General features: G+C 48.0%; 10 protein-coding genes across 10 annotated transcripts; 3 read left to right on the plus strand and 7 right to left on the minus strand.

The window, feature by feature from the left end:
- Window positions 1–664: 664 nt before the first annotated feature.
- DFJ58DRAFT_809268 (uncharacterized protein) lies at window positions 665–1,417 on the minus strand (the record flags this gene model as incomplete). Its single annotated transcript, XM_041391350.1, has 3 exons — window positions 665–1,059; window positions 1,150–1,339; window positions 1,385–1,417. Coding segments are annotated over 3 exons (618 nt in total), but the record flags the coding sequence as incomplete, so codon positions are not given.
- A 2,107-nt stretch (window positions 1,418–3,524) lies between these two features.
- DFJ58DRAFT_718249 (cytochrome P450) lies at window positions 3,525–5,629 on the minus strand (the record flags this gene model as incomplete). The annotated part of the gene is made up of 11 exons (XM_041384454.1): window positions 3,525–3,661; window positions 3,793–3,905; window positions 4,029–4,092; window positions 4,139–4,328; window positions 4,377–4,390; window positions 4,452–4,557; window positions 4,594–4,724; window positions 4,777–4,928; window positions 4,995–5,183; window positions 5,236–5,396; window positions 5,429–5,629. The coding sequence occupies 11 exons, from the start codon at window positions 5,627–5,629 to the stop codon at window positions 3,525–3,527; spliced, it is 1,458 nt and encodes a 485-aa protein (XP_041239320.1).
- Window positions 5,630–6,779: 1,150 nt separating this feature from the next.
- DFJ58DRAFT_809308 (uncharacterized protein) lies at window positions 6,780–8,232 on the minus strand. The gene is made up of 8 exons (XM_041391351.1): window positions 8,177–8,232; window positions 8,093–8,121; window positions 7,784–8,039; window positions 7,424–7,733; window positions 7,348–7,376; window positions 7,235–7,290; window positions 7,155–7,180; window positions 6,780–7,095 (listed from the first exon to the last, which is right to left on the minus strand). The coding sequence occupies exons 3-8, from the start codon at window positions 7,797–7,799 to the stop codon at window positions 6,852–6,854; spliced, it is 681 nt and encodes a 226-aa protein (XP_041239321.1). The 5' UTR covers window positions 7,800–8,039; window positions 8,093–8,121; window positions 8,177–8,232; the 3' UTR covers window positions 6,780–6,851.
- Window positions 8,233–8,968: 736 nt separating this feature from the next.
- DFJ58DRAFT_845163 (uncharacterized protein) lies at window positions 8,969–10,573 on the minus strand (the record flags this gene model as incomplete). The annotated part of the gene is made up of 9 exons (XM_041393137.1): window positions 8,969–9,263; window positions 9,322–9,347; window positions 9,401–9,456; window positions 9,509–9,537; window positions 9,708–9,804; window positions 9,939–10,000; window positions 10,111–10,193; window positions 10,334–10,387; window positions 10,451–10,573. The coding sequence occupies 9 exons, from the start codon at window positions 10,571–10,573 to the stop codon at window positions 8,969–8,971; spliced, it is 825 nt and encodes a 274-aa protein (XP_041239322.1).
- Window positions 10,574–11,516: 943 nt separating this feature from the next.
- On the minus strand, window positions 11,517–12,914 carry DFJ58DRAFT_666791 (ribosomal protein L4 domain-containing protein; the record flags this gene model as incomplete). The annotated part of the gene is made up of 6 exons (XM_041382580.1): window positions 11,517–11,617; window positions 11,685–11,878; window positions 11,928–12,493; window positions 12,549–12,691; window positions 12,741–12,815; window positions 12,872–12,914. 6 exons carry the CDS (start codon window positions 12,912–12,914, stop codon window positions 11,517–11,519), a joined length of 1,122 nt encoding a protein of 373 aa, XP_041239323.1.
- Window positions 12,915–14,755: 1,841 nt separating this feature from the next.
- DFJ58DRAFT_748560 (uncharacterized protein) lies at window positions 14,756–16,737 on the minus strand (the record flags this gene model as incomplete). Its single annotated transcript, XM_041387600.1, has 13 exons — window positions 16,624–16,737; window positions 16,548–16,560; window positions 16,427–16,489; window positions 16,343–16,376; window positions 16,085–16,282; window positions 15,727–15,831; window positions 15,649–15,675; window positions 15,572–15,599; window positions 15,377–15,517; window positions 15,248–15,325; window positions 15,180–15,191; window positions 15,112–15,118; window positions 14,756–15,052 (listed from the first exon to the last, which is right to left on the minus strand). The coding sequence occupies exons 1-13, from the start codon at window positions 16,644–16,646 to the stop codon at window positions 14,756–14,758; spliced, it is 1,026 nt and encodes a 341-aa protein (XP_041239324.1). The 5' UTR covers window positions 16,647–16,737.
- A 518-nt stretch (window positions 16,738–17,255) lies between these two features.
- DFJ58DRAFT_809338 (t-SNARE) lies at window positions 17,256–18,859 on the plus strand. The gene is made up of 6 exons (XM_041391352.1): window positions 17,256–17,569; window positions 17,624–17,708; window positions 17,761–17,912; window positions 17,962–18,170; window positions 18,241–18,395; window positions 18,446–18,859. The coding sequence occupies exons 1-6, from the start codon at window positions 17,361–17,363 to the stop codon at window positions 18,455–18,457; spliced, it is 822 nt and encodes a 273-aa protein (XP_041239325.1). The 5' UTR covers window positions 17,256–17,360; the 3' UTR covers window positions 18,458–18,859.
- A 4,021-nt stretch (window positions 18,860–22,880) lies between these two features.
- On the plus strand, window positions 22,881–23,888 carry DFJ58DRAFT_732636 (uncharacterized protein; the record flags this gene model as incomplete). The annotated part of the gene is made up of 1 exon (XM_041386192.1): window positions 22,881–23,888. One exon carries the CDS (start codon window positions 22,881–22,883, stop codon window positions 23,886–23,888), a length of 1,008 nt encoding a protein of 335 aa, XP_041239326.1.
- Window positions 23,889–23,923: 35 nt separating this feature from the next.
- On the minus strand, window positions 23,924–24,752 carry DFJ58DRAFT_732637 (uncharacterized protein; the record flags this gene model as incomplete). The annotated part of the gene is made up of 3 exons (XM_041386193.1): window positions 23,924–24,424; window positions 24,471–24,485; window positions 24,540–24,752. The coding sequence occupies 3 exons, from the start codon at window positions 24,750–24,752 to the stop codon at window positions 23,924–23,926; spliced, it is 729 nt and encodes a 242-aa protein (XP_041239327.1).
- A 745-nt stretch (window positions 24,753–25,497) lies between these two features.
- DFJ58DRAFT_732638 (uncharacterized protein) lies at window positions 25,498–26,773 on the plus strand (the record flags this gene model as incomplete). The annotated part of the gene is made up of 3 exons (XM_041386194.1): window positions 25,498–25,701; window positions 25,756–26,047; window positions 26,112–26,773. 3 exons carry the CDS (start codon window positions 25,498–25,500, stop codon window positions 26,771–26,773), a joined length of 1,158 nt encoding a protein of 385 aa, XP_041239328.1.
- Between the last annotated feature and the right edge of the window lie 16 nt (window positions 26,774–26,789).

Here is a 26,789-nt window from a genome sequence, read left to right on the forward strand (position 1 = left end):
TGATGGAAACCAATATCCAAGGATGGCTTTTACAGATCGTAACAGAAGCTTTTCGCGCTTATGTGGGAAAATAAGTGAGGAGGTTAAGGAACGGTTTCTGGTAACCTGTTATCATTCGCGGACCTTTCTCGGTTCCTTCGAACGACTTCAAACCCTGAGCAAACAAAGTCCGGACACCCTCACGTCATTCACAATGAAAAGACCCCAGACTCTGCTTGACATCTTGCAGTATATAATCCTCAACTCCCCACTGCCCACACGCCGGCTCCCGCCCTCCCCAACCCCGCGCTACTGTCTTTTCCTTGTTAGCGTCTCTCTTTCTGAGTCGTTACTCCTGTCGATGACGTGGCACTTACACCTCGTTAGGACATTGTGTTATTTGTATCCTAGCATCTAGTACATCAATGAATACAATTATATGATGGATAGTCTTATACACTGAGTGCGCGTATCTAGCTACCGTAAAATAAAGCGCGCCTCGAGTTCTGGAGCAGGATGAGAGCGGTGGAAGTTACGGAAGAATGGAATTTGGTACGATGAAGTGCATATGCGATAAAATGGGGGAGCTTTACTTGTGAGTAAGAAGGGGGGTACTTTGGACAAGCGAAAAAATGGGTAATGAAGAGCACACAGCCGCGAAGCCTGCTCACGGCCGTAAAATCGGTCAGAGTGTCTTGTTGTAGGTTGAGTAGACTGAGGTTTGGGTGGCGCCTAAAGTATCATCATCCACAGTGCGCCATCCAGAGTACTGAGCTGTGAGACGGTAACATCGGGGAAGTGGAGTGGAACGAGTCAAGTGCAGTGATATGATTGTGTATAGTATGCCGCGGCCGCAGATACGGCTCCGGTACAGCGATACTCCTCTAATATCTGGTCGAAGGGCATTAACAAGCGTGCAGGATAGCGTTGGCGTGAATGGTATGGTTATTTGAGGCGCTGGTTGCTGCAGTGCACCACGATGTGTAGTGTAATGTTGGGAGCCGCAGTGCTGAGCCTGGTGTCCATTGCCTGCAGGCCGTGCCACTGAATTTTGCGTGACATGGCGGCGCAGCAATAGGGCTAAATCACTGTTGAGATTTGAACGGCGTGAGTGAAGATGCACGATAGGTATGAGTGGAATCACGATCACGAGTGCCAATGCCCAGTGACGCGTGAATATCAATGCTCTGCGCCAGTCGATCGTCAAAAGCGCGTCCTCTCCAGCTTTTCCTGTACTTCGAAGGTTTAGTATTGCGGCTCCAAGTCCAGCAGTGGTGCATCCCCAGCGAGGCAGTGCCATCCATAATATGTCTATTCGTCGTCGCCATCGTCGTCGTCGAATCACAGGTAATAGTATTCCCTGTCCATGTCCGTATTTGAACTCTGTCACAAACACAAATGCTACCATAGCTGCGCATGCGCGACAACTCCGCCGCGCATCTGCTCGGTGACGGCCACCACATTAAGCCGAAGCGAAGATGTTAAATAGGGCCTGGGGTCTTTTCATTGTGAATGACGTGAGGGTGTCCGGACTTTTTGCCCTCAGGGTTTGAAGTCGTTCGAAGGAACCGAGAAAGGTCCGAATGATAACAGGTTACCATGAAGTCGTTAAGGAATGTGTGAATAAATTTTACTGATGCACGCTCCGACGGACTGCTACATCACATAGGTTTGTCACATTCAACACATCAAGGCTCCGTGTCAATGGCACGTCAACATCACATAGGTTCGTCACATTCAACATGTGGTCCCTACTCTAAACAACAAGCTGAACTTAACTTATCAGTCCTTATTGTGAATTGGCTTCGCAAGGAAACATCTTGTTCCACGCCAAATTGCCGCTGGTTGACATTGCTTCACAAGATAGATCTTACTAGGTGGCAGTAGTACGCTTGGCATTGACCTTGCTTCGGTACTAGTAGGTAACCTCTTGTTCCACGCCAAATTGCCAATAGACCTTGGTTGACAAGGTACTAGCTGGCTATCAGCTGGAATTGCGGGTATATCAGTTCGAAAGGGGACTTTAGATGGACTGAGTTCTCCTACATAAAGAATAGTATTCAGCATGTGGTAAAGGCAAGACGTCTTCCTATTCTCCCCTTCAGATCTATCTGAGCCCATACTAGTATCACATCCTCACGAACAATGCGTTTTGCCTTTGTCCTCGCCGTCATTGCAGCTTTAATATCTGCCGCTGCCGCTGCCACTGGCGAGAGCTCACAATGTCCAATCCTCTGCTCAAGTGATGACGATTGCAAAACCTGCCATTATGGGCCGAATTGTGTGAGTTTGGAGTAGTTTGTATTTAACAAAATAACTCACCCGCGGTAGCTTTTCTTCAGATGCTCCAAACATTAGGTTTGTAGTGAGACTGAGGGGATGGTTTTCCTGATGCAGAATCGAAGTCTAGAACCGCAAGCACAACCGTCATAGAAGTCTTTCATCAGTTTCAGTATTTTCGTTTAGATTATCACTGGTAAGTACTCTACCTACTGAGTATTCAACCGCACTCATCTGTAAAGTTCCCTTAGAATTTCTCCCAATCAAAATAGGCTGGTATCTGGTTGTCATTGCGCGACATTATATTCTACATTGTGCCACCATCTTAACTTCTACCTGCCAACGTCAGAAAAACAGAGACAAGTAGGACGAGTCTGATTATACGTCGATTACCAGCCACTGAGAGCTAAAAACGTATGGTTGGAACTTGAAACGAGGAGCGAATCACCGTACTAGGCCACATAGCCTATCGTGATACGGTGGCTCACCAGCACTCCCAGTCATTACCTCGGACCGACAAAACAGTCTCCATCGCTTGGACTCGGACTTTGCACGGATCCAGAGTTTCCGCGCGAGTAATAGTAATCATGGGAATTCTGCATCGTTGGCCCAATGTTCTAGCTCGGTGCAAATCTCAGGCCAGCCTTCGCAGTCTCCATTGGTCCATTGGACTAGCTCATCATAATGCTTGCAAGTTAAGATCGTAAATGCAGGTTTTGCCATTTTATTACGTAGCGAGGCACGAGCGGAGGAAATAGAGTCAAGTCTTTGAACGAACAACAAACGTGGCGTTCGCACCTCTTGTTTCTCTGCTGCGACGACCCCGATGCTCAGTCTGCCGTTTGTATTTCCGGTTTGGGGATACGTCTCTAGTGAAATACTGGAGGATAGTGGCTCAGGATCATATTGACTCACAGCGAGACATTTGCAAGTGCATGGCAATATGCGTTTGGAAGAGGGGGACCGGAAAAATATACCTCGGACCACTCCGACTGGACGAGCTGGCTCGGTGTCGTACTCTCTGGATGGGAGAAAACTAGCAGCAGACACCAATAAACACATCTAGTGCACTCTGCGCCGTTGTACATTCGTGTATTAATATTACATGCCAGACCACCACAAGTACAAACGAAGCCTACTTCGAATTCATCATCGCTCGAAGATGTCCTTCTCTCGCTGTGTTCACGATTTCAAACGAGCAGTGAAATGGTTCAGGGTGCCTTCGGCAGAGTCAACTGCAGGTTTTTGAATATATACTAGGTCACTTACATCACCAGGCCGGTGCCGAACTGCGGCTTCACCTCAATCCTTTCTCCGTTTGAATCTTTGGCATGATCGATGCGCAAGACGGCGAGTATGGCAGAAGCTGCAGTCCACAGGCTGCATTCTGCAAACCAACGACCTGCCAAGGGAATTTGTCATCCTCAACACTGCCAGATGAACCATGAATCAGCTTACCAGGACAGATACGCCTGCAAGGGTCAGTGAATAATTGAAAATGATAGCAAGTGTGGAATATTCACCTGCCATGACCAAAGGCAAAATGGTTGACGAAAGGATCCTTCAACTTCCCGTCAACTGTTAGATGGCGACTAGGATCGAAGCGTGATGCATCAGGAAACATGTCTTCATCCCGAGACAGTGCCCTGAGCCATGCTTAGCTTAAGCCGCCGTTACATGGACTCCATTGTGACATACCACTGATTTACCATTACCATCGCACCTGATCAAACTACAGATCAGTCAACGGCAGCCTCGACTCGTATAACTTCAAACCTTTGGGTATAAAATACCCGTCATAAACATCATCATTTGATGTCGCATGTGGAATTCCTGTGCCAGGGGTCAATTATTCATAGTTATATTTGTGCAGACTGACCTAGGGGGGCGATAGGATGCCATCTCAGAACCTCGAGGAGAATGGCATCAAGGTAGGGCAGTGACACCCTATCATCAAGGCGTGGCATCTTATCATGCTTCACAGCTTGATCAATTTCTACACGAGCCCGGGCTTGGACGTCAGGATAGAGAACCATAGCCAGCAGGAATGCCTGCAATGCGGCTGCAGTCTGCAGGACATCAAAGTAGGAATCAGGACTGCTTAAGTAGCGACTCACGGTGTCTATGCCAGCTAATTGGGTGTCGTATTCGCGTCAATGGATGAATTCTGTCTTGGTAGAAAAAAATCTTACTCGCGTATCCCGTGAGTGCAACAGCTTTCATCGTTTCTTCGTCAGCGTCGTCGTGAGCTTGACTGAGAAAGTCAGCGACTAATGAGTGTAAAGCATTACCATCTGCCTTCACGCGAACAGATCAGATAAAATTTCCGTCCACAACTCTGCGCAAACGTACTATCTGTGCCTTCACAGCGTCAAAGGGCTCATTTAAAAGCTGTTGGGCTAATTCTCTACTGCGTCCCATGAGGGCAAGTGCTCCACCGAAGCACCAAAATGGTAACTTTTCGACTGCAACCTCATGCTGAATGTTCAAAATCATGTCGTCGACAGGTGCACTCACGGAAAGGAAAGGCCGTGAACATGGCAGCCTTGTCGGGAGAAACAATATTTTCGCCGATATGAATGAGTTCGCGTGCGCGGGTCAGAAATGGGTCTTCGTGTCCATGAGCAAGGTATCCGTATGTCACGGCCATGATTAGGGGTGCCATGTATCTGTCACATGGATTGATTATCAACTGGACCATACATCACAACGACACCACTGAATTAGGTACGAACGCTTCAGTCTGTTGCCGCAGGTCACTGGTGGCATTCAAGAGATTGATGACTAGATCGTTTGCGTGGCGAGAGTACATCTCGTGGTACGAGACTGAGACTTCGGCCTTGAGGACTTGATGGAAGATCTTGCGATGTCGCCGTAAAGTCTCGTCATATGGAAGGAACACAGTATTGAAAGAAAGTCCGGCTCTGCATTGTCAGTGGATGAAGAACAAATTGAATGAAAACCGGCAATACATACAATTCGTTGGTGCGAATAACGGGGCGAGTAGAGTAATTCGCAGAGCGCTTGTCCAGCAACTCTCGTGCGATGGTTTCGGAGTTTATGATGATCAAGTCGATCCCAAGTATACGGGAGTAAACGATTTTGCCTATGTTTAAGTATGAAATTGAATCTAAGAGCTTGGCAAGGAGGCCATTAATTGATCTGTTACCAACCATATGTCTTTCCCCCACTCAGTATATGTGAGCCAAGGTCGTTTAGTATCCAATTGCAGCGCATTACCCAGAATTGGTAACGGACGAGGGCCAGGCGGCAGAGGTGAAGGGTAGACACGTCTGCGAGTCAGGCCCAAAGCAACAACCAGGGCAATAATACACGATATCCCTAAAGCGAGAATATGAGTGAAGAGCATGGGGAAGGATTATAGGCGCCAAGACTCGGAGTTTCAAAGGGGAGTTCATGGTACTATCCCCTACGCTCTATTAATATTGGTTACGCTCCTGTTTCGTGATTTTTGTCTACAGCGCTCAGTACTCAATTTCAATTTTAAAGTAATTGCTTACATAAGTATTATTAGTTGTTGGTAAGAAATCAATTCGCAGTAGTTCCCACGGCATACTCTATTGTCTTCAAAGACTTAAACTCATTCCTACCGTCACGATCTACGGAGAGAAAAGACAAAAGGTATTTAGACGTCTCTTGTAGGAGATTATACCTCGTTTAGGCGACATTTTCGCCCTTGCCTGGGTGGGACAACTGTCTGACTTCAATAGTTGTCTGCCAGCCGACATTTTATAAAGCTCTGCCATCCATGTCTATCTGAAGATGGATTGCCGACATCGGTCTCCACGACGCGACGTGCCGTGGTCATGGAGTCGGCCTCGAAACTGTACACCCTCCTTGCTAACCTCAGCATTCCTCGTTTCGCGAACGCCAGACTGCAATTGCCTTGCATTGTATTTCCTCTCACAGAAGTCAGGCGGAAGCCCGGTCAGGAAGGGACAGATGCTTCACTTATGACGTCAAGGCAGACGAGCCACAAGACCTATTGATCACCACGGAAGATACTGACTCAATTCTCTCCCGCACGGCCCATTCTGTTGACATTCTTGCTCATCCCTCCATGAAATCGTCATGATCTTGGGCTGCTTGACTTTGCGGACGAGATACAGGGCATGGATGATTGACTTGAGCCCGTGTCTCCGACAGACCATCCAGTTGGGTGGGCTCCTGAAGCCAGTTACTCGAGAGTTAAGGGTGCTTGTTCGCTTCTGACAGCCTTTTGGCGCACTTTTGCTAGCGCAGCAGCGTGTTGGGGAGTAGTAAGAGAATTGCTTCGGACAACAATATCATCGCAGAAAGTCGAGGACATAGCTTCTGTTGATGACATGGCCGATATCAGGACTCCGGAGATATTATAACTAGAATTTTGGACACAATTTCATTTATACCTTGACAGTACCTGCATGGACGAGGACTTCGTTTCGTATCAAACCGTACTATACTATCTCATACAACACACCTGTGCTTTAAGTCACCCATCCACTTAGTGCGTGAGACTTCGCAAGGCAATATGTTCCTATTATATTTGGAGCAAAATCATGATTGTTGAGACGATACATCTGGAATCGTCCTTAGATCTTGCCTGAATCCTCCGTTTGTACAGCGGTTAACGGCAACGACCCGTAGGGGAGAACCACATCCATCTCGTTGACTTCAACGACAATTTCTCCTTCACTGGTCCCTCTCCTCCACTGGACGCGACTGAGTTCAGCATGATTGAGCAACCATGCTGGATCGACGTGGCAAGTTGCAGCCAAGGAGCGGATACTTAGCATCGCGCGACAGACGGAGACGACTGTAGCTGCTACTGCAATTCTAGGAAGTAGACGTTGCTCATGAGCTTCGGTGAATAATGAAGGATGACATGACCTTACTCTCCCCCCAGAGCTGAATAGTAAACCTGGCCACGATTTCACATGTCAACGAGTCATGCAACTATGACCATGAAACTTACGGATATTTCCCCTGGTTTAGTCAGAGAAAGAGCAATGATTTCGTACAGTATCGTTCCTGTCATTTGCTTCAGCGTCTGCAAAACGAAATGAATCGAGATATAGATATATTCACCGGCTGCAAACGCATACATAAATATTCCTCTAAGTAAACATTAGCTTAGAGCCTGTGACCGACAGGGGTGACCCACTCTTTTAAGAACCGGTGGACAATCCCGCGACTCGGCAAGGCTGCTGGGCTAATGCCAAAACGATATATCGTTAATGATAACATGGTCGTATGGACGACCAAGGCTGGCAGGTATATCGCAAATAACGTTGCAGGATTCCCCTTTAAGGTCGACGGGTCGTATAGCCCGTACGCAGCAGTCTTAATAGCATTAAACGCGGCGCTGCCAGCGGTTGCGACTCCTACCGCGGAAGCGATCAGAATAGTAACCGCCAGCCCTCTGATGAAGCGACTTCGGTAAAATAGATGCCATACCCGCAATGTTACTACACCTGTGCACATCAGTTACTTCAGTGTGATCAATGAATACACAAAGACGGACATTGGCAGAGTTCCATTACTACGATCACAAGGATGAAACCTGTAATAAAGAGCCAGTTTGTACTATTTCCTGCGTGAACTGGTGTGTTGAGCCTCGTCACGCATGACTCACTTCTGTGGAAAGTCGTACGTAAGATGCGGCGATACGACCTTGAGAAGCACTCACAGCAGAACTGGGAGTCAGGACATTTCCTATTCGCCTGAGTCGTTAGAGCCACGACACGTATATTCTCGCTGACGGACCATAAAACACGATACTAATCAATCTCGTCAATTGGTGCGATGTCATTGGGAGGAATCAAACACGCACATCATTTGTGTTAGAGCCAAGTATCGAATCTGTCAAATCCACGATTAAGCACCGGCGGCGAATACAAATTACCAATGGCGTTACACTGAGATATAGTATTCTTGAAGTTGACCATGGCCCAGACCAGAAGAAGGTTACCTAGAACAGTGAGCCCAGTGTGAGATTACTATCGATGATGGAGGCCACGGTACCTCTTGAGAGAACGTGATAATATGATCGTACACTACTAGGGTGAATGATGCTATGGCCAAGTGCGCGGAGGCAGCGCTCGCCGACTTCTGCGCGATCGTGGACATGGTGAATTACAGAGGGTCCTCGAATGCCTACTAGAGGAAGCACTATTCCGGGGAATCACATTGAGGAGTTTACGTGGACCCTATATACCAGATATCCACTCGGAGGCGAGGCCGTAACATCTTACTACGCGTCGACCTGCTCGAAAAGGAGAGTCATTCAAACAATTATAGCGTCCAACCGTGTTTGGCATCTTTCATCAAGATATATGGCGTTGACGTTGAAGTTTCCAAATGCGTCTATTTGATGTTGTCATGCTGTATTTTTGCCACTCCCATCATCAGCTGAGACACAGCGTTAATAAGAGGATCTCCTCCGATTCGTCAATGACGCATATCCGTTATGAGTAGATAGAAGTGCATAGAACTTGCCTTACTCTCTCCCACAATGACCTCTATCTCGCGTGTAATAGAGTAATGCGCAAATCACTGGGTCAGCGCACAAATTGAAGTCCACTAAACCCTATTTTCATCAAGGCATTGATGCAGTGTACCAATATGTACTAAAAGCGTATAGCTGAAACTGCAAGTTCATCACTGAAATTAGTCACATCAGTGGCCAAAACACAGCCACGAGTCTCACCTATAATATATTGTAGTTCTTCGTGGGAGTGCCTTGATCATCGAAGTTGCTACCACTCGAAGATACTGTATCTGGAACCACCGTGTGAGAAAGACTTGTCATGGGGAGTTCTGTGGCGCAGGAACAGTCTAGCTCGACAAAAATCTCGCCTTCACTGTTTCCCTTGGTCCATTGGACACGACTGAGTTCTGCGTGGTTGAGGAGCCACGCTGGATCTACATGAAGCGTCGCAGATATAGATCGAATGCCGAGTAACGCGTGGCAAACGGAGACAAGGGTTGCAGCGACGACGAGGCTGCGTAAATAATTGATTTCATGATTTCATCCATCAGTGAGCCATGAGAGCGACCTACCCGCCTTGTAAACCTGTGTAGTAAACCTAGAGAATCATAAGTTGCTGAGCAGAGCAAGATACGGACTGAGGCTACACACGTCTAGTTGCGAAAGGTTGGGAAATGAAAGAGCGATGATTGTGTACAGTAGCGATCCTGAGCTATAGCATGACAGGTGTGAAAGTCGATATCAGACTTGAATGCTTACCCGTTGCGCATGCATACACGACCAGTCCCCTAAGAATGCATATAGTAAGTATTTGGTGTGAGTAGGTGCACAATCAAAAGCATACTCTTTTAAAAAACCTTCCAGAAGCGAAGAGCGTCTCTGAAATCGGTCGCTTGTCATATACCTATATACCTTGAGGGAAAAAAGCACGCTATGGTCTACAAAGCTAGGCGCGTACAAGAGGGCGAAAATCATCGGGCTCTTGGTAAAACTCGGATCGACTATTTCCTCATAATATTGATCGAAGAGATAGTCACTTAACGCTATGGTCGACCCTATGCACACGATGTATAGCGACGCAGCAAATATTTGTATTTGCCTGTTCCTTGCGAAAAGGTACCAAACACGGAGAGCGATGACAGCTTTGGAGGTCGTTGATAGATGCATCAATAGATTTCAAGCTGCGTACCTTGACACAACGCCACACCCAGAGTTACCAACACGACATGACCAGTAAGTAATGCCTTGAAGCTTAGTTATTAATGAGTGTGGAGCCTTGGACGATGACGGAAGCTAGCGAGGCTCACGTCTGCGAGTGATCTGAGCGATTTGGCACACCAAAAGCATCTCATCACACTTACAGTAGGTTTGAAGACATGAAAGTGCACTGAGGTGACATGGAATCAGAGATCACCCTTGCCATAAGAACCTTCCTTACGGTATACTGAAACACTGAGAGACGATGAGCGATCATACTAGTTAGACGCTTGGTGCTCACAATGCTTGAACTAATCCCAAATATCGTATCTGCAGATGGACAGTCAGGGAGATGTTGTACTGTGGAGTGGGATGTATGTATCTCACGCTGAGATAGAAGAATTTTGTTGCATCTTGTCGACCGGTCCAAAACAGATCCACCTGCATGTGTCGTCGATCAGTAACTCCCCGTCCTAGTATTAGGAACATCATGAGGGTACTGACCTCCTGATCAAACGTTATCACATGGTCGTAGACAATTAGAGCCGCTGAGGCGACGGCGAGGTCTGCAGAGCGAATCGATGCAGTCTGGCCAATAATATAGTCGGTCATCAATGAGGTTGACATGGCTGGAGAAGTGGTGAAGAAGGGTTGCAGGATTCTTCTTATGCATTTCAAGGGGTTGCTGATACGCGTCCTCACGTGAGGCAGTGCCGATTGATCACAATGATGGCATCTCTCGCACCGTACTGCCAGAAGCTCGAAATAGAGAATCCCGCGTATCGCAATAAAAGCGATTATGTTGACGGCGAACTTCACGATCTATCACGATGTTCTGGACTTCGACAATGTGAAAATAAATGCAAAAATGAAACATCCGTGGGATGGATTTCGTTTGTCGTCCTGCTCAGATCTGAAAAGCTCTGGACAAGCCAGAAGGAAATTCCACACTTGTCATGGATTGTCATCGATGTATCGCAGGATATCGGCGTATGACCGTGTGGTAGTACAAGTTGTAGTGGTCGAACATACAAATTTGCTTCAACAACAGACTCGGAAGTCCCACACCAATTAAAGAACTCGGGTTCGACTTAGATATATATCATATAACAGGCACACGTTGGACATGTTACGTGCAGCGGGCGTTGTAGTAGCAACCCATTCACAGAAATTTCCCTAGGTTCGCAAAAGGTAGGTAAACTCAAGACGGCATGGCGTACAGTAGTACTCACCATGTGACATTGTTTTTTTGTGATTGAAGCGGGTCTTGTACCTGTTTGAAATTGATCAAGGACGTAAATTCCTGCAAAGGACCAGCTGTTCGAGGGGGAAAACCTGTTAGGCATTTTCAGGCTGAACCGTCTAAGAACACGTCCACTTTGTGGCTGAACCATAACTCTATTGGACGTACTTATTCTCGACCAAATGGGAATGGAGTGGAGCGACATCTGACATCAAAAGTACTGGCGAAAGTAGAGTCTCCATGATTGACAAATTTTGCATGGCATGAATGCATAAGGGCATGCGAGGACAATCGACGTAGATGTAGGTAACCATAACTTTAACGCACTCAAGGAGCGAACAACGTGTTGAGGAAAGCCTCTCCAGCAGAAGAGCCCTTGGCCTTCTTTCCCTTCTTGTCTTTTTGTGCCTTGACACGCTCTTGCTTGACTATAACACATCAACGTGATGCATGAGTCATCAATTGAATTGGATGTTAAGTAGATAAGATACATACGCAATTCTTGTCTGCGGAGGGTCTTGGCGTAAGGGTTCATACGGAAGAGGACGCCCTTGTTGACGAGAGGGTTCTTCTTCTGCGTCCATGGGCGCTTCTGGACCCTGGGACCTGCGGGGCGGACAACAGATTGAATCTCAGTGCTGTTAATGAGACGAGTGACGTCGGGGTTGGAGATCTTAGCGGTGGGAAGGCTATACACAACAGTCAGTCGAGCAATAAGGCACTGCACACGCGACGCACAGGTAGTCCTTCTTGTACGAAGAGGCTTTGTCGAAGGTGCCGAACACCTCATCAAGGAGGCTGAAGGCACCCTCTGTCCAGATGACGAAGCGGCCAATGTGTCCACCAGGAGCGAGTTGGAGAAGGTTCAACCTTTGGACGTTGACGAGTTCGACACCAGGCAAGTTACGGAAAGCCTGGACGATGCCATTGTCCTCCTTGAAAACGACAAGAGGGCCACGACGTTGACGGTAGCGGCGGTTGCGCATCTTGCCCTTTCCTGCACGGAGTTTGCGCGAGTTGGAGACCTTGGTAACATCCGTGTATGCATTCAGGGCCTGGAGGAGAGCTATAGCCTCCTTGGTTTTCTTGAAGGACTCAGCTGCGTTCTCAACGACAAGAGGAACCTCAGAGATTTGCTCGATACGGTGACCGCGGGCGAGAACAAGAGATGGGAGCGCGGAAGCTGCGAGTGCGGAGACGGTAGCGAAGCGGCGCTGATTTTGGTTGATCTTGACGTGCCATTTGCGCCAAGTCTTGGTGGGGGCGAACATGCGACCGCCACGGCACATGTTTCCAAAGGCAGCCTGAGGATATATTGTCAATTATGCAAGATCATAGATTGGATGGCGGTCCACGCACCTGACCAGAGCGGTGGGTACCACCACCACCGACACGAGGAATACGCGCAACAGCGCGACCAGTACCCCAGGACTCAGCGGAAGTCTGGTGGCCGGCCTTCTCGCTGACAGCGTAAGCCTGACGCCTGTTCTTAGCCATGCTCTCTGAGATAATGTCATATTTCTATTCAAGTGAAAAACACTTGTTACGCACTGTGAACCTGGGCGACTACATCAAGCCTGATGGGAGCTGTGAGGACTGCAGGAAGGGGAAGGGAAGTCGAAGCCTCTATATGAGATAGACTTTAGTGTGGATGGTCAGCAAGTCCGACGATGAGTACAGACCTCCGGAGACGGATTGGACGGTAACGGTGGGTCTTGAGGCCATTGTCGTTGATCTTGACGGTTTTGACGGTCTTGAGGTGTACTAGCCTGCCTAACGTGTTGATACAAGAAATAGAGTTTGCTAGTTGTAAGCCTCAGAGCAAACATGACCAAACAATCCCCCGACTCAACTAGACAGACTTAAATCGCCTTCATCTAGTGCCATTGCTACGTCTACGATACAGTCGCTGGAACAACGAGATTAATGGTGTCTGCGGACCTTTACACCAAAGTGGCACAAACTCGAATTCGTGTTTTTACAGGTCTTGGTGTTTAACAGGGGTCAGCTTATTATGAACAACTGACTAGAACTGGTACGACGCGTGCCGGTTTTCATTTTGTCCTACTTACCTGTTCCACGAACCCGACGACACATCGTTGCAGTCTAAGTAATGCGTGATCATTCTTAGTTTCATGGACGTCTTATCTTCCACGATATCAAATACGATATGTGCGTTCCTTATCAACTCTCTCTCTCTCCTGCAGAATACCTCTCAAGCTCAACAGGTGGAAGCACGATGGAACAACCGACAACTTACTAATGGATCATCGGATCTAGTTCTGGTTATAATCATTCATTTCGACTTCTACAAACAGTCCGCTTTACTTCCTCTATCAAGCGCGGCGGTGTAGGACAGCTGGAATAGCTTCTAGGGGTGCTAATTCGAACCGAACGTGCGATCAGGTCCCGGATTTCGGAGATCCTAGGGCTTTGTTCACACGTTCGATTGGGATTAAGACATTCAACTTCATTAGGATTTTGGTGTATCGATACTTGTGTTGTGACACTCAAGAGTGCATCATAGAAGTTTTTTCCCGTGGATTGACGCTAGCGGCACCACCTGGAGCTCCTCATACCTCTCCATACTCTCCTAAGTAGCCGGGGAGGGATTCAGATTTGGCTATGCTGAGTCGGCCGCATCATTCACCACGCATCACTCCGAGTGTCATAGTGGTAACCGATCCGCCGTTGATGGCCGTGGTGTATCGTGAGGGCTTGATCAAGGAGGCTGGGTCAGGGGCCGCTGATTGTGGTGGCACAAAATGCCCATTGTTGGCCAATTGGGACGATAGATATCATGATACATTGCCTCTGATGTGTTTCCATTGGCTTGCAATACATCATCCCGCACTGAACTGACAAAGCCGCGAGGCGGTGATTATCAGGCGTGTCAGACGTTGAAGTCACAGCCTGAGCACAGATTCACTCGACAGAATGAAGCATTGGGTTCACTCCGATCGTTGTGGATGTATGTGTCTTGCATAACATAAAAAGCACGATTCATTGACGTGGCACAAGCAAACACGTGAACTCACACAACTCCAACACTTCCAAGCACACTGCCCAATTTCCCTCCAGTACGCCCCCATTCTGTTGCCTCCTCTCAAGTCCTGGACATCCGTCGACTTATACCCACCACCTTAAACCGGACGACAGAGGCAGAGAGCACTGTTCTCAGGTTCATCCTAGAGCAATTACCTTGCTACTGTATCCTGAGCATGTCAGTTATATACCTTGACAAATTTGTGATAGACGAGATCATGATCATGTGGCTGCGCTTGCATCCACAACCAGATGTGAATAGGCGTTCGGTCATCCAAGATGCGGGTTAAAATAGGTACGCAAAGAGGCCGTGACGATAAAGTCCACGTTCTTGCCACTCGTGAAAAGAAAAATGACAGGCGCGGAACAAAACGTACTGTTCTGGCGCTGGTGCTATCACGGGTTGTCCAGCTAACTGTTAGTGAGAACGACAAATGCTTCCTGAGCACGCAAGACAGAAATGTGTCACCCTCGAACAGGATGATCTGGTAAGATGATTGAAGCAAAACATGCTCATAGCATCACTGCGACTCTACATCAGCATAAGTCCTATTCTGTAGTCTATCTTCTAAAGATTGGGTATCGTCCATGAGATCAGCGTCCATTGAGACGACTGACATAGGGGGGCATGAGATAACTGTCAAGTGTTGTGATTGAAGCTGTAGATTTGGCGTTTGCCGGGGTTCAAGTGAGGCTGCAGACTTCGACAGAGTAGGAGAGTGCATGGAGTAATTTCGGGTTTGGTCACCGGAGGTATAAACTACCGGTGACCCCATTTGCTTTTTAAGATTTAGTGTGACGCGCGACGTCATTACAACCTAAGTACAATAAGAGAAAATGTCAATCGAGTATAAATTTTGCCTGTCCATCGACTTACTGTTAACCTATTAACAAGATCACAGAGATATTAAGTATGACAACAGAATGATTAACTGAGAATCTCACAAGTACACTGATCTAGTGAACAGGTGTGAACCATTGTAGCCACGGGCACAAAGTTAGAGTAAACTTACTGAGCAGCAACACCTTTCTGACCCGGGGGCGCTCGTACGATCATCACAGTCAGTACTAGGTTGGCAGAGAAAATGACACTACTCAATTAACAGGTTAAGTAGTCGACTTGAATGGAGAAATGTACACACGGATAGTACAATGCACCTTCGTATAGCAGTCTGAGCCCAGCTCCTTTACTCCGGATGAGGGGCACAGTGATCCATAGGGTCATGGTAAAGAGGGCTGAGTCATATGCCAAAGGTATCCATGCCCGAGCAGCAGAGAGTGTCCTGATGCCACGATATGGTGAGTGATTGATAAACTAACAGGACAAGAAGTCGTACAGCGGAAAGTCATGAATCTCACGGCAGGCTGACCGAGCAATCAGCAAGAAATCACTACATCAGGTAATAGTGCTCACAGTGTACTTGTTGAGTAATGGAAACCACTAGAATGGTATGATATCACTGCTGTCTGCACATATAACAGGTGTGCTTACTTTCTCCACGAGCCATGGCATACGCCTCAAGTGCAACCCAGACTAAAAAGAGGAGACCCGGTATCGTGAGACCCCGGGCCGGTATTCTAGTAGCAGGTCTGCACCCTAGATACAAAGCGTAGATCCTAAAAAAGTCGTCAGGCGCACCAACCACCATCTCCTTGAAGTGGCTCACCGTGACAGCATTATTAGTTGCGCTATACTGACACCGATGATTGCCATGGCCCCTTCGTATCTCACAAATTTTCTGCAGCTTAACAGCAGTTTGATGCCAGTCATTTCAGATCGAAGTTACATACCTCTAAGATAATACATGTGATTAGATGATTTTGAGATACTGTAGAAAGCAGTTACCTACCTCTGTAGACCAAGTGGGGAGGGTCAACGCTGACAATATATTTCAACGAAGAGTGACCTATAATACGAGAAGAGAGCTCACCAACAATGTTGATGACAAACCCCAGAGGCGTGACATATCGATTCTTGAAATTGAAGTAAAATGTATTTTCGGAAGCGTCAGACGGAGGCTCACGTACCAGCAGAAATAGATACACAACTAGAACGAATTTAGACTGAAGTGAGCGGACGAAGATGTCAGAGGGTAATCTATACTTACCAAACCCTTTGGGTTTACACCAGATCAAATCTACCTGGATTAACTTCATTCACGCTGTCGAGATAAAAGATTCGGGAGACGTACCTCGTCCTCGAAAGTAATTATGTGATCCCAACACAGAACCGTGAAGCTCGCGATAGTCACCAACTTGAAATACAATGATATATCAGATGTTGAGACGGTGAATAATGAGAATCAGACGTACGACAATCTGTTGACTATGGTTAACAGGAGATGATTCGTGAAGGCGTGCGATGCATTACGACAGCGTAGGTACTTACGCCTGGAGTGAACCCAAGGTCATAGATCGCGTGATCGATGGTCATAGCATCCATTCTTGACAAAATAGTGAAAGTGCAGACAAGCGAGACCTGTAGATGTGGTCTCTGGTTAACGGAGAGCATCTGGGAGTCTCTTATATTCGCAACGCACCCAATAGTTGATGCTTTGCGTCAAAGGACTATGAATCAGCGTATGCAGAAATAAGAACATGAGCTTCTCGAATATCCATGAAACACTTATTACCAGTCCTTAGGCGCCGGTGTCGGACGGAGTGTGTGCAGTGACTCAATTCATTTGGCATCTCAGCTCTAATCGCAACAAGCGTAAGGTGTTTGCATAAAGTTAAGAAAAATGGCCAACCCGTCGCGATCGTTGTCGTCAACACAGGGGAGAGCCCGGAGCACAACTTGAAGGACCGCCAGTGGCTGTGCAACAAATGTGATGATAATTACTCTCCTCGGATTACATAGTAAAAGTACGTATATACTGCAAGCTACCGCTAGTACTATTGGTGATATACATACATGTATGCTGTGAGCACTGCACTGTAATACGACAGCCTGTTGTCGAATAGAAGAATCTCAACTGTACTGATTTGTTCGTAAGAAACCTATCATAAATGTATTTTTGACGATTTGTAAGCGGCTTTTTGGTTGTGGGTAACTGTGCTCGTGGGTAGCGTGAGGACCAAACCTTGACCGCTAACTATTGTCCTTCAGCTCTCTCGTGTGTCATCATGAGCTTCCAGGACATTGAAACTGGCCTTGCACGTACGGGACAATCAAGTTCGACAGCGCTTCAGCCGCGTGAAGAGTCTGCGTTTCTCTCCTTGCAATCCTCACTTTCACTCCAAGTGTTCAAGATAAATTCGAATGTACAGGGTATTCTCAAGCTGGTCGACCAACTTGGCACCACAAAAGACTCTGCCACGCTCAGGAAGTCTTTGTACGTACTACCGGCTAGTTACCAACTCAGTTACTAAATGCATTATGGACACAGGCATGACCTCACCGAAACGACGAGGGCTATGGCCAAGCGAGGCTCTGAGGACTTGAAGAAGATTGCCTCAACAGCTACTGCAAGCGTAAATTGATATCCTATACTGGCTTTTTTGTCAACTGAATCGGACGCACCAGCCTCAACACAAGACCTCAGTTCAGAAGATATCACATGACTTGCAGCTGTCTTTGGTGGCATTTCAAAGAGCACAACAATTTAGCGCAGAGCGCCAGAGAACAGTGGTGGAAGGGGTGAAAATAGCAGTAGAAGACGAGCACTACGATGATACGTGCGTTACTCTCCCCTCATGAAGGTGCTATTACCTCATGTTTCCACAGGTCGCGCCAACGAGAGCCAAGCGCGTCTCCCCGACTACGTCAGGTTCAACTTCTTCAGTCACAGCTTTCTCCACACGAACTCGCGTACCAAGAGTCTTTGATTCAAGAACGAGAAGCGGAAATTCAAGAGATCGAGTCCGGTATACATGAACTATCGGAGATATTCCGTGATCTTGGGACACTTGTCAACCAACAAGGCGGCATGATTGGTATGTGACATAACTTCCGTTATAACACTAACTCACTGGCGCTTTTTGTTCTTCCCCCCCTTTGTCACAGACAACATCGAATCAAACGTGTATTCCATCGCTGTAGATACCCAAGGGGCAGCCGAGGAGCTTTCGACTGCTTCCGAGTACCAACGCAAAGCTGGGCAACGTGCAGCATGTCTCATGATCATTCTCGTCATCGTCGTTGCAGTTGTGCTTCTGGCTGTATGTGAAACGTCCACTATTGCAGGTAGACTTGACTAATCAATCTCCAGATTTTGTCATAGATGTGGCCTTGTGTCGTCGCCTCTCATACCTTTCCTATTTAGTTGGCTGATGGATTATGGACCTCGCCGTGGATATGTTTCATGAAGTGTTTTTATTTCTAATGTCTATTTTTGATATCGATACACTTTGATGCGAGTTCATAGTACCCTCCCTAGTGAATGTATGTGTGGTAAGTTAGAACGAGGATGGCGTAGATTTTAGTTATGGGTAAGTTCTTCTCGAGTTCTTCTCGATGTGTGATATGCGCGTACGTAGTCTCATGAGTTTGTATCTTACAGAAAACAAATTTAGAACGTATCACTACTCAAGAAGCTGGGGAGAACTCTTGATATATGGACACGAAGCTTCCGTTGCAGCCCCTTCACTGGGTTGCACGTTGACGGGTTAAACCTGAGGATGACAGAGAATCACAAGGGGTTTCATAAAATGGACAAGAAAAACTGATCCTGGAACAAGGCAATATCAGCTTGTCGGACATTTGGGTGGGTGAATTGAGAAATATTAGAAAAATACATACCTGCGAAGAAGACGACGAAGACGAAGACGATGCAAGTTCCTGCCCTTCTGATAAAATATCAAGACAAGACCGCAGACCCTTCAAACACCACTGTCGTTCGAGCCAGGAAAGGAGGTGACGATTCCAGAAAACATGGAATTTATGGTTGAGCGCGTCGTCCCGTGGATTTGGAGCACACGAGAGATGGATAGTCCAGTTTTGACAGGCGTACTTGAGAGCTTCGGAAGATGATTGACTTTTTTGCTGCGCTTTGTGTGTGAAAGTCGTGAAGGCGTTCATGGCATGGATGATCTCCCTGTTTGGCAGACGATGTATTGATAATGCAGAGGCAGAATGATGCTGATGCCTTAACGCCATCAACGCCGGCAACATTAAGAAATCCGGCAAGGTTTTGAACTGTTGGATAACTTGGGCTAGCGGTAAAGGCAATTCTGGAACGATGGTATACTCGCTGATTGCTTCCAACGTACTCGAGAATTCTTCCATAGTCACCCAGAAAGACGCCGCTGGAGTGGATTGCCACACTCGGCCATGGGGCGTCTGCAGCCAATGTTGTCCTGCCTGGGTCTGCAGCCAGTATTGTGCTCCCTGGGTCTGCAGCCAGTCTCGTCCTGCCTGGGTCTGCAGCCAGTCGTGTGCTGCCTGGGTCTGCAGCCAGTCTCGTCCTGCCTGGGTCTGCAGCCAGTCGTGTACTGTCTGGGTCTGCAGCCAGTCTGGTGCTGCCTGGGTCTGCAGCCAGTTTTGTGCTGCCTGGGCCCGCATCCAGTCTGGTGCTTGCCGGATCAGCGGCCAATCTCGTGTTACCTGGGTCTGCAGCCAGTCTGGTGCTTCCTGGATCAGCGGCCGGACTGGCATCAGCCGGTCTCGTTCTCTCTCGGTCCGCAGCCGGCTTCGCCCTCTCTCGGTCCTGAACCAGCTTTGTCCTCCCTGGGTCTGCGGCTGGTCATCTGGCACTTCCTGGGTCTCTGACGGGTCTGACGGGTCTGATGAGTCTGACACGTTCTGTAATTCTGGCATTGACCCGTCGGACTCCCAGTCAGATCCTCTCTTGGTATGCAACCAGACCCTCTCGCCCTTGGTACGCAACCAGACCCTCCCGTCCTTGGTACGCAACCAGACATTCCCGTCCTGGGTACGCAACCAGACACTCCCACCCTTGGTCCTTAGCCAGACACTCCTGCCCTTGGTCCTTAGCCAGACACTCCCATCCTTGGTCCCCAGCCAGGCACTCCCGTCCTCGGTCCCCAGCCAAAATTGTAAATCTGAAGTACGATCTCCCCGAAGCCATAGTATACCGATAAGGATTGAGAGCGGTTCAGGTGGCTGAACGAGGAACGCTAATGAGTCTTTTAATTTTTTTGGATCCTCAGGTTGCATGGCTTGGCTCTGTTTCTTCAGTTCTGAGAGCGCATCCAATAGGGCCGCGCTTCCTGGAATCTCTTTCATCATCAAGCCAAGAGAGGAATCCGCGAGTAGGGAGTGGGGTGATTTCATATCGTGTTCGCGTACTTGAGGGAGGCTGCAGTTTGAGGGGTCGGAAACGTAATCACGAACGGATGTGTGATGGATATTCACGGGGAGACCGGTGTCGGTAGGAATATCCACGACAGACCGTAGCTGTATCAACGTTGTCCGCACATCCCTGCCCAAACCAGGGCCAAGAAGTGTCGTTATTTGCGAGACGGGAATAGGGTCTGCGAGGGCGGCGACAATGGACAAGTGCATGTAAGCCCGCTTTGGGTCGGCACACGTAGAGAGGATACAGTCGTATAACTTGTACACCTCCGTTCCTGCTAGCAGCTCGCTCGTCAGCCTGAGCATCAGTTGTAACCGATCGTGGGGATCCTTGTCTTCATCGTCGATAATAAACTTCATCATTGTAGACGCCACGATGAAACGTCTACCAGCGCGGGTCGCCAGCTGCGTGAGTTCATCCCTCGTTGGTTGAGGGAAATCGGGATGGCGACTTGCCAGCTTTGCGAAGGAATGCTGCAAGAAAACATAGATATCTATGTTGACATCGGCGCCGTCGAGCGAGATGATAGCAGCAAGACCTTCCCCAGAAGTTTTCACTGGTATTTCACACAACAACGGGCGCACCTCTTCGTCCTGAAAGGCTTCAGAGATATGGGTTTCCGAGCGACTTGTGAGCAGAATGTGGGTCACGGGAAGATGAGGGTCACAAAGAGCCTGTGCGAGGGCAAAGATGAGATCAGCAACCTCGGGTATGGATGTGCATTCATTAAGGGCATCGACAACAAATGTCAGAGGCTGACATCCGCGCAATCTGAGTTGAAGTTTTCGGAGGGGTTGGAGAAAGAGAGCCTCCATCTGGTCGCAGAGGGGTGTGTCTGGGTCTAGTAGAGCGGGATTGTCCCGGATAACTCTGCTCACATCCTTCCGGATGTTGGAAAATTGTTGGCAAGTTGGTAGACAAGCGTTGCAAAAAAAATATCCAGCCGTGCGACGTTTCGTGTGCTTGCGCGAGAAAAAGAACGTCCCCGCTAGCCGCTTTTCGACGTTTGTCTCTTCTGTCACTTTGAGACCTCTCATCCTCTCGGCTACAATGAACGCAACAGCAGACTTTCCGACGCCTGCCGTGCCATGCAGCCAAAGGAGCTGATTCTTCTTTGTGTCGTCCAGGAATCCGTGGATGTATTTGAGGAGATTCACCCGGGTCCCTTCCAAACATTTCGAGTGGGGCTGACGTTCACGGGAGTTATATTGAGCACCCTTGACAGCGACCTCGGATAGCTTCTCCCAAGTTCCTTGAACGACAATCAAAGAAGTCAGAGACCTTGCGAGAGATAAGAGATGGAAATACTGACCTTGATCGTCACTCATTGACGAAGATTGCAACATGTGTGATGGAATGGACTTGCAACTGAAAGTACTATTACTCAGTAACTGGGTTCGAGGGTACGGTCAGAAATAATCCGGATGATAGTTATCTGGAGGGACGACGTACGAAGATTTGAATCGAAGCTTGTAAGTTATGACAAAACTTAGGTCACGGATGAAAACGGGATGGAGGGACGGATATTTCAATATATTCTGCTATGGAAAGCTCGCTGGACGGTTGTGGAATGCAGTTGAAGAACAAGTAGGCGCTCGCCGTCCAGTGCTTGCAGGAAGGCACGAGGCTGCAGTGCCGCAATCAGTGAACCGGTGAACAGATGAGAAAGTTATTTAATGTAGAGCATCGCTCAGACTCCTACTCAGTCGGCAGTCATGTGTAGGGTATACAGGATTAAGGCTCTCTACACATGTGTAGAGAGCCTTAATCCTGTATAGTCACACTGTGTAAATACAACAACACATAGTTTTTCCGACACTTCTTGTTGGAGCAGGCTTGCAAATGGGTTATATCAGGCTCCTACCCATCCGCGGCTGGAGAGGTTCGAGGACGGACTGCTATTACATCTGAGGTGTTGTGTTAGGTTATCTGACATCAGCATTCACTGCGGAAACGAGATTTTAGGCAGACCCTAATCAGAGGGAGACGGCGCGTGTAACACGACTCTAAACGTACCTAGCTTGTAATCAGACGTAAATCCGAGATGTCGCAAATTTTGCTCGCTCGCTCCGGAGCAACACATGTAAACAGACACTTTTCCAACTTCGTCAACACGTCTATTTGGACCCCGTTTATTCTCTTCAAATACCTGCAATTCCACCACTAATCAACACCGCATATTCAATATTTCGACGTCTGTTTAGGTCGCGCTTGAAGCAAAGTAAGTTTTTCAAAAATTTGTCTAAGTCCCGCGTTACACCTGCTCTACTAGTACGGGAGTTTTGCTCACGTGACTGCATACAGTCCGACATGTCTAGATATCGATATCGTTATGTCCTCTTAGACCATACTACTCAAACACATCCGAACCCTGTATCGATTGACCAACATGGCTCCCCCTGTACGCTGCTACTGCAAAGTTACAAAGTGCAATGGCATTCTTGTTCCACCTCACGTTTTTCGCTCGCATGAGCGCTCTGACTTACGCCAACGAACTCTTGCTGATCAGGCTAACTTTGCCCGGTGTGTCGGGCAACGCATCATCTCACAGGGTGATGCAGATATTGAGCCAGTTCCTCGAGGATTTTCAGTTCCATTACATGAACCTCCCCCTCCCTTGTCTCCGGAGTTTCGTGACCCTTTGGAGGATGTTGTATTGGATTACGGGGCACTTACAGATGTAGATTTTGGTATTGCGACATCCAGCGGCCCTCTGCCCAACCTTGGTCCTAACATGCGCAGTCCCAAGGTTCTTATTGCCGCTGTTGACCACTTTGACGTGTATAACAATGCGACAGCTGCTGGCTCTCGGCCCCTGACAGCTCATGACGCGCACAAACTTCCTCTTGACCCTGAGCAACGTGCTTTTGAACAGCAACTTGCGAAGACCGTCGAGGAAATGCAGAGAGAACAAGCTGCTCTTGATGATGAAGGGGAGATACAGGATTTCGATGGAGATGGATGCTTTGATGGACCCGATGAAGAAGAAGACCGTGCGCCTATACAGGCAGAACCAGGGGAGGACGACCCTGATCCCTTCCTTCCTGATGAAGACTACTTTTCAGAAGACCACACGGATCTTTCGCACCTCCCTCACCATCTGCTAGTAATATACGCACTTGTCTCATGGCTTCACCTTCAGTTTCACCTTCCACGAGTTGCATACAATGCACTCCTTGCGATACTGGCTTGCATTTTACTCTCGATTGCACCCGCCATCGACACTCCTTTTATAACGCTCCAATCCAGCAATCGGGTACTTGGTGTGGACAAGACTATCTACACTCTTCCTGTTTGTCCTTCTTGCCGTGAAGTTTTCCCTCCTGCTGGTTCAGTGCATACCGTGGATACCTGTCTGATCTGCCTCGATGATCTTTTCCTGTCAGAACACAGGTAACCAACGAGCAGTCAAGTCCCCGGTGATAAAATATCTTATCTCCCACTCTCCGAACAGCTGAAATCTCTCTTGAAGATACCTGGCTTAGAAGCACTACTGGATGGCTCGCCTTGAAGTGTTTGCACTTGTGCTGTAAGTGCATTGTTTGAGGTCGTAATATTACTACAAAACTGTTGTATGCTTTCAGACAGATGCAGCAATTCGCTGGCACTGGCAGTTCTACCCTGTGGACCCGAGTACTGCATGTCTCCAGTTTGGTCCTGGAAAAGCAAGCCGCCACGTTGGTATGGGTATGTTCCCGCACCGTGTGATTGATGAGGTTGTGCAAACTGATTATATTCATGGTCGTGGCCTCCACCTGGTGCCAAGGACTGCGAGCGAGAACGCGGCTCACTGCCTGATGAGAAAGGAGTGTGCAAGTGTCCATGACCAAGGTATGGTGTACCGGCCGGCTGGGGGTTCATATAATTATTGACACCGTGCATAGACAGGGAAGGTGTACGCTGCTCAGTTGTGCCTGGGGATGAATGGGTTTTCTGGTAGGTTGTTATTGCCCAACGGTCTTCCCATATTCTCATTTACACCGTCTTCCCCTGGCTAATAATATGTGAGTTTTCTGTGTTCGCATTGAATTGATTCTGACAAGTTTACCATTGCAGGATTGGGCAGCCGTGGTCCACTGAAGTACTCATTGTGCTGCGGCAAGTCGTCGTTGAGCAAGTTGAGTGGGGACGGCCCAGGGTGAGGCTGGCCAAATTGGTGTGGACCACTCATTTGAGACTGGCGGTCTTGACTAATGCCGTATTGGTTAGGATACATGGGGGCACCGCTAAGGCGTCTCTGTGGGCCTTGGGATCCATGCATCGTGGATGTGGGGTGTGGAGAACGAAGGGAAGAGCGAGCGAGAAGCTATGGGCAAGCGCATGGCCATGGCGAATCCTAGGAAGCATATGGAGCATATGGACCTCTTGTACTATATCCTTTGCAGAGTCTAATCAGAACTATTTTGTATATGTATGCAGACATAATTCAGATGTGCAAGTCATGTTTTCCGATATGATCCTATTGTCGGATTAGATACACAGATAACTAATCTACCTCTGCAAAATTTATGTGTCCAGTGTCGGATTAGAGCCAGCACTGTGTACCTCTCGCTAGTCTAGCGCTTCGGGATTTGCGTTGTATGCGATGTCTGTTTATATTCCGCATATATGGTCTGTCCCTACACTAATCCGGCCTGACTATTTTCTCGTTTCCGCAGTGATTCCCGTAGTTAGGTTGCAGCGCTTACATAATTTTTTTTCTCTTGCAAGTCAACAACTTCAAATTTCCTCTACATAGACCAAATCTGTGAAATTCGGCTACGTTCAAACCCGTTCATAGATCCTGAAGCTTAAATACAAGCCAGGCTGGTCTCTAGCTTACTTTCCTACCACTGGGTTATGAACCTCGTCACGCCGCAGTGGTCTGGACTCTGGATGTAATACCTGGTCGGGGCCTCGTGTCAATTGCTTCTATCAGTCAGCCAATGGAACAATTTGTACAATGTGGTCTTTAACCTTAAGTCTCAGTGTGTGCTGTGACTTGCGAACGAATTCCTCGACTGATCATGCCAGAACCTTTTGAGATTCTCCGCATCTCAGAAATTCTCGCAGTTATCCTTGATGGATTACAAGACGACAAGAAGTCGTTGTACCACATGTCTTGCTGTTGTCGTGCATTCACAGATCCTGCCCTCGATATCCTCTGGAGATCTATGCACTCCTTTGCTCCATTTACTTTGTTGATTCCACAAAGCGCATCATTTGTGAATGTAAGTGTCTCACCTCACGTCTGCCGCTGAAGCCAATCCTCGTTATATCCGCAGGACGCCCCGACGAGTGACTGCGATCTCCTGAAGTATCGCTGCAATCCATTGGATGACTGGAAAACGTTCGACAAATACGCTGCACGAGTCTGGAGTTTGCGCATAGGAGAATACAACAATGATGGCGCAGATCTCATAAAAAATTGGGATTGCTATACACGCCTCACAGTCATTCGCGGACAGGAAGAGTTTCATCCTTTCCCAAAATTACGAAGTCTGGCTTATGTCCTCTCTGGCCCAATTCCCCCCGCAAGCGAAGCTATTTCCCCCCTCCCTACGATCTCTTACCCTCGTATGTCATAATACACTTGATTGTGACCCCATTGAATTGGCACTCGACCGCGCTGTTGCTGAAGCACCATATCTGAAGGAACTGCGCATTATCGGTCTCATGCGGACAATGAGAACGTTGCACTCAACACCCCAACTTCAATTCGGGCAGATCAGAAGCGTTGATCTAAGCAAAGCCTATATTCGTGCCCCCGAGCTCGCAGCTCTTTGCACGCTGCTGTCCCATGCACCTGTTTCAGACCTCAAAATCCACCTTCAAGATCGCTTGAACATGAATTGGCAAGCGATTCCTCCGATGTTCCCTGCATTGAAGCAGTCGGATGTTCGAGGATCAATGTTTTCCGTCATCCTCTTCATGTCACGCCTTGCAGCAACAAATTTACATACGCTGGTGTTTCAGCCAGACGGGCAACCTTCTGGTGTCGCGGCCTTCTTCGATCACCTCATACCAATCATCGTTGAGAAGCTCGGAAAGTCGCTGAAATCATTTGATCTTCATATCAATGAACCTAGGCCTCATGTCCGGGATAGCGACCTCATCAAGAGTATTTTGCAGGGGCTTGAACCTCTTGTGGAGGCAGGGTTGCAATCACTGCGCCTGTTTTTGCAAGTAGACTCCACGATGTCAGTGCAATTCCCTCCGGAAGTGCAGTCCATGCTTAAGCCTTGCGCTTGGCCTTCTTTGAAACAATTTCGCTTTACAACAAAGACGACCGCATTAGAATAACAAATTACAATAAAAG

This window comes from Suillus subalutaceus, assembly GCF_016647625.1.
Source record: "Suillus subalutaceus strain FC151 chromosome Unknown DFJ58scaffold_129, whole genome shotgun sequence".
NCBI classification, from domain to species: Eukaryota; Fungi; Basidiomycota; class Agaricomycetes; order Boletales; family Suillaceae; genus Suillus; species Suillus subalutaceus.